Source organism: Lates calcarifer, linkage group LG1 (assembly GCF_001640805.2).
Source record: "Lates calcarifer isolate ASB-BC8 linkage group LG1, TLL_Latcal_v3, whole genome shotgun sequence".
Taxonomy (NCBI): Eukaryota; Metazoa; Chordata; class Actinopteri; family Centropomidae; genus Lates; species Lates calcarifer.
In genome coordinates, this window is record NC_066833.1 from 21533025 (window position 1) to 21543566 (window position 10542).

Sequence of the window (10542 nt, forward strand, 5' to 3'; positions counted from 1 at the left end):
GGACTTAAAGCTGCCAACTGCCCTCTGATTGGCCGAGCTGTTACGCAATACAACCTGAACATGTGACAGAGTGATGGTCAGAATATTTACATGGAAAAGCGGATTGAGGTGAGGTACGCCTGCGCAAAATCTGCGGTTATCGCCTTTGCAGTTATCTTACATGTTGGAAATCCTGAGCTTAAGTTTAAAAAAAGATACAGCTTTGTTATATTATTCGTATTACATCGATTATTTGTTAATGTTTCCCTTGTAATTTGGATCTGCTTATAGTGGAAACACTGAGATAAAGCCTGAGCTTGAAAACAGCCAATAATTTCCAACATCATTTTCTAGACATAATTGTTTATAATAATTATTAAACTTAATTGGAAGTATTTATTTACACTTGGAAACTTACTCTCTTGTGTTGAATTATATGCTTGTCTGTGGACAAATATACATTTGCATGTTCAGCAACTGTGTACAGACTAAAACACTAGTAAACAACACAGTCTAACCTAAAGGGTCCTATTAGAAGGAGCAAAGTCCTTCCTCTTCTTTACAACGTCCCTGGTAGTGTATGCTCTGGAGCTTTTGATCTTATCACATGGTCTTCATCTACAGATGGAGTTTGCCCAAATGTCAAAATAGTTAGATGCTCAAATTTCAGTTCCTCTGCAGCTTCGCACTTCTACAACTTCCTTATTCTTGTTGGCTTAAATGTAACACTCAAAACACATACATTTAATATACTTGCACTGATTGAAATGAATTAATTGAAGTGTATCGATTTTATTTTGAGTTACACAAACAAATTAGTTACTCTCTTAACTTCCCTTCTTCTCCACTATCCAGGAGAATATTCCTTAGTTTTATTTTTGAAAATAAGCCTGAATAGTTTTTGTAAAGTTCTTCAATGAATCACAACTACTTGTGAACAAGAGAGCAGCCAGTGAGTGTGCCGTCTACACTTGAGACTTCATCCACAGACAACAATCGCTTTGATCCATATAATAATTTATTGTCAGGAATTTTATTGCAATTTACAGAGCTTCATCTATCCATATCCAATCCTAAGAACTTATATTATGACCATGTATTTATGTAATCTAATATGTATTTATCATTTGGAATAGATGCAGGTTTCCAGGACTTACCTGGAATCAGCACTGCACAAATCTTTTCACAATAAGAGTACAGCAGTTTCTCATACAGTTGCATTTGTCTATTCAATATATACACATAGATTTCATTTAACTTAAAACAATTTCACACATCAGGACAAGCACAACGACTTCACACAGAAACCAGATAAATCTCATTCGTTCATGACATTACAATAGTTGTTTTGTTTTGTTTTTTTACAATAAAAAATACAATTGCGATCACCAGGGGAGAAAACATAGTAAGGAGTAAAGTCGTAAGGAATGATGTGAGCTGCAGGGTTGAGAGGAGGAAGTCTGAATTTGTTCAGTGTATACACCATTGGAAGATACCTAACTGCGTTATGTAGGCAAATTTAAGAGCCAACTACTGTGATATTGTTATTTTTTTGTCCGTTATCATGCCAGTGCTGTAAACAAAGAGGTGATTCAGTATTACACTCTTTCTCCCATCAAGCTGTCACAGTTTTTTCACTAAACAAGACCTCACACAAAACACTAACATTCACTACAGGGGTCTAAGAGGACAGCTGGAGTGTTGACCAGGACCAGGACTTAATCCATCCTGATCTTCTGATTGGTCATCCTATAGATGATGCTGTCGTATCCTGGGTCCATGTTCCACAAGTTGTAAGCGATGGCGATGACGGCGAGGGCCAGAGCGATCATCAGCCACAGCACGATGTTGAAGACCACAGCGTAGTGGAAGTTGTACTTGTAGGCCAGGTTGTATGGGCTGCCTGGGTTACTCTGCAAAAAAAAAAAAAAAAACAGCAGTCAAAATCAGAGAGGTAGAAGTATTAGTTGCCAGTGAAATAATTATGCACCAGGTACACCTAGCTAAAACTAATGCAGTTTAATACAACAGTCCTGTCATAAATCGTACCATCATGAAGGTCCTATAATATTCTGTAATTGCTCAAACTGTTTAACAGAGGTGTCGATTCAACTTTATGATAATTTTGGAGGGTGTAGTTTCAGGCGCAGTTGAATTGTTCTACATTATACTGACTGATGTTTCTATTATTTTCTCCAGTCTGAAACAGTTTCAACAACACAACAGTTTTTTGACCCAATGGTTGAGCGTATAAGGATTGTTGCGCGGGCCTGCTTGTCCCTGCCATCCATGCCAGACATCTTACTTTTCACCTCTCTGTGCATGTGATAAGTATCCAACAGGATGTGAGTGTGAGAAAAACAAGGCAACGTTTGATGCAGTAACATGACTGTCAGGACTCTGCAGGCCCCCCATCACCCTCTTGCCCCCATTTCCCTTACCCATTTTATTAGAGTGAATGATCAAAGCATTCCCTGGTTCCAGACCTAAGTCATAAAAACCAATAAGCATGGACTGGAACTGGGTTTATACTTGATGCAAGGGGTGAGTGACACTAATGGTGCAGGTTTTGATTTTTTTTTGTTTGGCAGCACCGCAACACTAGACACTTCTATCGTACATGATCGCGTTGCTGTGTTTACATAGTGTCAGTTACTTTGTGATATAGTAGAGAACTGAAGTTACATGCAGCCAACTTCTATTTTGCCTTGTCTCATTACTGAGTGGGAGGCTACAGGTGTGCAATAACTGTTTTTATGTCACTGTGATACAGAATAACAGTTGGGTGAGCAGAAGGACTGGCAGAGCAGATGGCTGAAAATGAGGAGTAGTGTAGTTACAATTTTGAGGAGGTACACAGTGACTATGTGCAGCAGACACGGGTCTATATAGAGAGTCCAACCTGCGCTTGGCTCACCCTTCCATATACTGCCATTACTCTCTAAACTGACCTAAATGATCACCGTCAACTGGCCACTGATGAATAGCAGACACTACTTTAACTGTATTATTTTCTGAAGGCTCACTTCAGTAACCGTTACAATTCAGTTTAAGTAACACTTAACAAGCAGGTCTGCCTCAGACTTACAATCTGTTTGGTTTCCAGGATCGAACGGGACTTCCTGGTCAAAGGAGCCTCAAAGGTTTTCACCGTCACTACCTCCACCACAGCACTGTTGCCATAGAGACCATACACATCCTCTCCAAACTACAAAGCAAAAGACATACGCATGGTTAAAAACAAAAGTTCAATTAATGATTAAGGAGGTTGTGTTGATAAGGACCGTCACTTCTCCTCAGATCTCCACCTTACCTTCTGCAGGACAGAGGCAAGAATGGCAGTGGCATCGCGGTACTGAGGGGAGTCTTGGCCGTAGACCCGGCTCAGCTCCTCCAGGCCAGACAGCTCTAAGGAGTACAGGTCAGGGGAGTGGTCCTTAGCCAAATGTCTGTGTCTCTGCAGCTATCAGAAGGGCAGAAGGCAAACGCATGTGAGTCAAACCCGACATACCGCCCTCATTTTCAGGAGAAAGATAAAACAAACTTTGTGTAAAGCAGGTTGACTTACAAGAGCTGTGATATCATGCAGTACTTGGACCTCAGACAGGAAGAGCAAATCAGCCTGAGAAGCAAAACAACAGACAAAAGAAAGTCAAAACAGACTCCCTCCCATAACAGTAGTGAAATTCACCAGTGAAGCCAGTGAGGCCTTGTGTGGCTATGATTTTACTGATAAAAACTGACCTCTGCATTTCTGCTGAGGGAGTTGAGGGGCAGGGAGGCGAGCACAGAGCCATCCTGGGACAGACGGGCACGGATCTGCTGCAAGGTGACTGGCAGGTCCTCAAACACTGCATTGGCCTTGCCCAGCATATACAGCCTCTGAAAGAGACAACAGTCAGACAGAAGATTAACTCATGAGCACGGTGAGAATGATTTTTACAGATGTTAAGTATGCATTGTTCAGTCTCAGTGTATTTACCTCCTCACTCGGGGCCAGCTGCAGCACTACAGGGGTGTCCTCGGCAAACAGAGAGTGTACCATCTCTGCAACACTATCCAAGGTGAAGGGTACAGGCTGCAAGAAAGAACATGTCCCACTGAAAGACTGAGCCAGCTCATTCAAATTATATTCCAACCCTCAGTTATTTTTACACCAGGGCATACATTTGATGTGCAAAACATCCAAATTAGTCTCCACTCCAGTCTGACTCACATTCTCCAAGGGGTAGGAGGCCACACTCTGAGGCAAGGCCAAGCTATCGACTCCTCTCACCACCACCAGTACATTAGCCCGGGGACGCTGGAATAACGGACCAGCCTGGAGGCCTGGCCAGGACAGATCCTGCGCAAATAAACACACAATGTAAAGACAGGGGTAGCACAAGTGTGAGCTTAAAGCTAGCTCTGTAAGTACAAAGAGACGATTAAAAATGTGGGGCATTATTTCAAAATAACAAAGCACCTCCTGAACAGAAAAGCCCATGGTTAAAGCTACTAGGTCAGGGATCTTCTCTCCAGAGACAGGCCAGTCTCCTTTCTGGAAGGACACAAACTCTGGAGCCTGCAGCACTGTTAAACTGTCCCCATGTACACCTGTGGCAAAAATTAGAGTGTCACAATAGAAATACTTGCAAGAAGAAAAAAAATCTCAAGGTAGAAGACTTGCCAAGATGATTGCAAGTTCATAAGTGTGTTTGGGATTGAGAATGAATGAAGGACATAAACTCAAAAACACATTTTCTTTCTGCTGAATTTATTACTGTTAATTTCAAGTGTCAGCTATCACATGTAGGGTTCAAAGTCAGATCAGTCACAGATTTGTGACACAGACATTTATAATCCAGGGCATGTATTTTAATTGAGCCTTTAGACAATTCAGCTTCATCAGTAATACTGATTCACACTCATTCATTTACAGTTACCACCTAACAATAATGCCCTTCCTCAGCTGCTGTTTTGCAATATTGGAAAGTAGGACCAGGACTGAAACGAGAAGCCATGTCACTTCTGTCAAGTGCAATGCTATAGCCAATTCTCACTAATATGTTAATTGCAGGTCACAGAATACACCAGCACCAGTCTTCTTAGCAACAGGCTGACTGGACTCCACGGGTCAGAGTAAAGATAACCCATTAACTTTACAGCGTCTGTGGATGAAGGCATAAACCCGTGACACACTGAGGGCTGGTGATGAATGTTAAAGAGGAAGCACCAGTTTAGAGTCAGTCACATGACCAGACACTCTTCTGTGAATTAGAACTTAGCGACAAGGAGGAAAATAAATGCATATTTGCCTAAATTGCGTCTCAACGAGTTTGTTAACAACACTCGATCTTATCTTCACTGCTAGCTTTGACGCTCTGCTAAATGAGCTAGGAGAGTGTTAGCAACGTGCTAACGTTATGCTATTAAAACACTGTAAGGTTAACAAGCCAGCAACAACCCTAGCTATCCCAAGTCGACTAAATGTCCAAAGTACTGCTAATATAGCGAGACAATTCCACATCCTCCCATTCATATCAAAGCGACGGTGTCAGTCTCAACATAAGAAATGATCACCGAGCTAAGGGACGATGCTAACGATGATCCCAGATGGATACGCGACGCTACCGGTATCGTTAGATTTTAATGGGGGATTGGGGGACCTCTCCTAAAAAGCGAGTTATCAACTGGTCTGTCGTTGCAAATTTCTTACCGGCTGAAGCAAGGAAGCAGAGGACAAACGCCGCGGAGAAAACACCCTCCATCCTTCGCCAGCTTGTCAGCGACATCTTTCTCCTTGCTCAGGCACAAATCAGCTGACCCGACGTCACGACGGCGCAGAAATGACGTCACGAAATCTGACGCATGGTTTAAAAAATAGAATTAAAAGTTTATTATTATTATTATTATTATTATTATTATTATTATTAATTAACGGATTTTTATCCTTTCGCTCATTATTTTACAACATTTTAAAACTATTCAAACTACTAGAGCTTGTGGGAAGTGCCACTAAAACTGACATTACTGTAGAAGTTTCTGAGTGGAAGGAAATATGCTGTATATGTAAACCACCTGTCTTTTTTTTTTTTAAAAACCCACATTTTCCCAGTTTTAATCGAAATTTAAGCAGTTCAAGCCCAGTGAATAATCTTAAATAGTTTAGATCATAAAAAAAACTGAACAAGCCTGTAAATTCAATCTAAAAGGGCTTTTTTGTCCACGGGTCAAGTAACGGGTTAATTAACAGCTTTTCTGCAGCAGTGGAAGTAAATTAAGCCATGAAAGTCAATGCAAACACTTCCTGTAGGTGAGCCAAGGAGGTGTTGGAACAGAATGTGTTACTACACCCTTTGACACATTATTTGGATATTAGTGTTCAGCTGGAAGTAGGCAAAAGAATCAGACTAATTTTTCCAGGTTAATCCCACAGCATGATAATGACCTTTACTGACATTATTTTTAAAACAAATAATTTTATGTCAGAACAACAAGACTGTGGGCTTCAGTGGTGATGATGGGAGACCAGCACAGTCCCCAGACTTAATCTGTCATGTTGGTTTGGGTGAACTGGACAGAAGGTGAAAGCAAAGGAACCTGTAACTACAATACATCTGTGGGAACTTCTGCATCAGTGTTGAACAATCTTTGATTTTCAATGAAGAAAGCTTGGAAATACTTCATGTATCCAGCAAAAAGTTTTTATATTCTTTAAGTAGGAATTGATTCACAGACCACTTCAAGTTCTGAAACATTTTAGGCTTTTTAAGATCTTGAAGTAGTTCACTGTGGATTTTAAGGTCTGCTGTGGATCATTGTCCTATTATAGAGGCCAGCCTCTTTTCAGATTCACTTTCTTGACTGACTGCAGGACATTTGCAGATATTCAGTGGAATCCATTCTCCTCCCTATCTGTGCAATGTTTCCTGTGCCACTGGTCGTCACACAACTCTAAAGCAGAATATTTCCACCTCACTGTTTAACATTTGGCAAGATGTTGTTTTGTTTTTTTTTTCCATCAAATGCTGATAATCTCCAGACACACTGTTGGTGTTTGTGGCCAAAGAGCTCAGCCTTAATTTCATCCTTCCACAGCACTTCTTTTCAAACGAATCTGGTTTATCCAGATGTTGCTTTGCAAACTTTCAACGCTGACTCTTCTAATAAGGTTGCATGTAAGGTTTTCTCTTGACAACCTCGTCAGTGACTTTATTTGTGCATCAATGCTGTACAACAGAACCCTGCACCACCACTCCTGTGTCAGATAAAGTTTATATAAGCAGTCTTATTTGAAGGTTTTCTTGGTCTCCCAGCTCATGCCTTGACTTCCACAGCTCCCATGTCTTAATGATATCTTGCACAGTGAAACTTTCAAACAGGAGATACTTTGATTTTCTTTTCATGACGTCTCCTGCTTTGTTGGCATCAGCTAGCTTCATTTTCAGGTCGTCAGTCAGTTGCTCTAGTCACATGCACATGCAGTTCAACTCTTGGATTGTGCAGAAAGCTTGAAGTTAATAACTTTTGCGCCATTTGTATTTTTGGCAATTGAAAATTGCAAGTCAGCTCCATCTGAGAAAATGGACAACATCGACTTTGATGTAGTTATCCACTACCTCCATCTCAAAGGCATATAACCCCCAGAGGTCTGCGGGGACATGGTAGAAACACCAGGGGGAGTTGTCCCTTCTCACAGCATGGTGAAGAAGAGGGCAGCTTAACTCAAACATGGCAGAGAGAGTCTGGAAGATGACCCCTATCTTGGAAGGCTGGTCAATGTGACCACACAGGAGACCACTGACAAGATCCATGACATGATGGTACACAAGAGTACATTGCCACAGAGCTGAGTAACTCCCAGGGACGTGTCAGCGCAGTTATCCACAGTGAACCCCAAATGAGCAGGTATCAGCTCGCTGGATCCTAAAACTCCTTGGGCCTGATGAGAAGTGGATTCGGCACAACATGTCCAGTATGACCAAAAGAGATTTCTTCAGCAATTTGCAACCATGGGTTAGACTTGGGTCCACTACCTCCAACCAGAGACAAAAGAACTATTGAAATGGCAGAGACACCCAGAGTCTCCAGCAAATAGGTGAGATTCTTTTTATGGGATGCAGAGTACTGCTGGTCAACTACCTAGAAAAGGTTCACACTATTACAGGGGCCTACTACAGTGATCTCTTGAGACAGCGATGGTTGAAAATCAAGATTCAGCGCGGGAAGCTGACAAGAGGAGTGCTCTCTCAACACTCCAGCCCACAAGTTCACAGTGACGATGCGCCCCCCCCTCCGGAGATGAATAAGGAGCTCAGTGGTCGCCACTCTGACAATAGGGATGACATCATCGCTGCTGTGGATCACAATCTGGAAGTCCAAGACGCCAGCTCCAACAAAGAATGAATCTGTATGCTCCACGACTGCTGGACTAAGTGTGTAAGTGTAGGAGGGGAAAATGAATGTGTCAGGTTTTCTAAAATTGACTCCTTCTACCTAAAGCCATGAACTCATCAATCACCTCTCACTCGTGCCACCATTGTAGTTCATTTTACTGACAATTAGGGGAAAAAGACCTTTCACAGCATAATCCTGTGTAATATGAGCAACTCACAGAACCACACAGTCATTGTATTTTTTTATTTTTTTTACTTAGATGACATCCATTTATAAACCATAACAGCTGGTTATTAGAGGCTTATGTTTAGAGCCAAGCCTTTATCTCTAAAATTACATCCTGCTGCTCAGTGAAGAGGGATGTTAGTCGGAGAGAAGCTCTTGATGCTGAGATTGACCATCCTGTACCCTCTGCCTCAGGATATGACTCTCTGACTTCAGTGTTGGGGCTGAGAAACTAAGGTCTGAGAGGCTGAACTCTTTTTTTCAGCATCTCAATTAGCTCTCTGACAGCCTCTTGTCACTCTTCGACCTTTACGTGAAACGTGAAACGGGCCGACTCCTCTCTGCCTGGAGACAGACAGGAGCTATAAAGCTCCGACTTCACTTCATAAAGCTCCCTTAACTAGGCACCTAAATGAAATGAACACTCATGTTGCACATTCTTTGTAATCTTTTCAACATAAAAAAAATAAGTCTTGAGATTATCCCAGAGCCCGATGATGATTTCAGTACACTTCTTCTCTTTCTTCAGAGGATTTCCTCAGGGGCTTTTATTTATGCCCCAAGGGACTGGATTTCCAATGTCCTTCTCTAAAGCTCCATTGTCAGCATGTGGATCAACTAAAAACCCCCTGAATTTTGGTCTGGCTCTTGGCAGCCTGCCATGGATCGCTTTGCACCATATCCTGCAGATACAGGGCAGTTGGGAATGTAGTTTGGAGCCTTGTGTGGCTCGCCTTTAGTTCAGTCATCATTTTTTGTTGAAGCTCGACCAGATTGTCATGCTGACACACTGCTGCAGAGCTGAGGTTTTTTTTTTTTCTACAGCAGTCCTTTTCAGCTTCTGAAGCCCAGATCTTCAGTGCTTGATTGGACACGTTCATGCAAGCAAAGATCAAGGGTTGATCTACACACTCTTAGCATATTGAGGATGTGATGCAGACCGTGGCCAGATTAACCAGTTGGGGGGGGGGCAGTCCTATGGGCCCCCCTGGCAGGATTAGCTTCTCAGAGGGGCAAAAAGTTGTTGTTGAGCACATACTGACCATCACTTTTGTTATTTCTTTAGGCACTCAGAAAGCATACTCTTCTATTGAAATGAGTCAGGTTAGTTAGTTGGTCCACAGAAAAGCAATTGGAAATTTTGATCATTGATTAATCATCAAAAGTCTTTTTTTTTATAAGCAAAAGGCCATCAACTTGGGATTTGTGGCCCAGTGTAAACATGTGGCTCATTAATGTGTTTTCCTCTCTGGCACAGAGGAATAAAATAAATCAGGTTTTAGATGCACAGATGATCTTTTCAGATCAATTTATGTTTTGTTTTGTTTTTTTAATCACGGTATTTGTTGACAATAATAAATATACAGAACATGACCACAAAATGTGATAATAACAACCACTTAAAGGCACATATAATTTCAGCTGATATTGTGCTTAAGTGCTGCATTTCCTCTAATAACCAAATACTGACACACTGTGAGCATGAGGCCCACTTTGCTCTGTAATTCTGCTGTGATGCAGACAACAGAACAAACTCAATTGGGTCAGTCATACTGAATTCAATTTGAGTGATCATGCTGATTTTTAGTCGCTCAAAACAATAAAAAAAAATAAAAAAAAAACAATATCTAGTCAAAGGCTGGATAAAGCACTGAAGACCCATTGTGTAATAACAGTTTTGTACACTGGGGGGCGCTGCAAGCTGCAAGCATTTCAGCAGCAGCAAAAAGGAGCACATGAATTATTTGGTTATGGCTGCAGCAATAAATTGCACAATGCCTACAGTACAAAAATATTCCAAAAGATGGCAACAGAGGACTTTGTTGATGATCACACCTTGATGACATACAGGAGTAGCATAATTAGGCAGGAATATTTAATGTGAAAGAGCAGCCGGGAAAACTTTTCAGAATTAAATTTAATTCACCGGCACTGACACAATGAGGAGCAGAACAGGAG

At 41.5% G+C, this 10542-nt stretch overlaps 1 protein-coding gene across 1 annotated transcript; it reads right to left on the minus strand.

The window, feature by feature from the left end:
• Positions 1-979: 979 nt before the first annotated feature.
• atp6ap2 (ATPase H+ transporting accessory protein 2) lies at positions 980-5798 on the minus strand. Its single transcript, XM_018702779.2, has 9 exons — positions 5678-5798; positions 4445-4575; positions 4196-4324; positions 3962-4057; positions 3724-3861; positions 3548-3601; positions 3293-3442; positions 3068-3187; positions 980-1892 (listed from the first exon to the last, which is right to left on the minus strand). The coding sequence occupies exons 1-9, from the start codon at positions 5751-5753 to the stop codon at positions 1698-1700; spliced, it is 1089 nt and encodes a 362-aa protein (XP_018558295.1). The 5' UTR covers positions 5754-5798; the 3' UTR covers positions 980-1697.
• Between the last annotated feature and the right edge of the window lie 4744 nt (positions 5799-10542).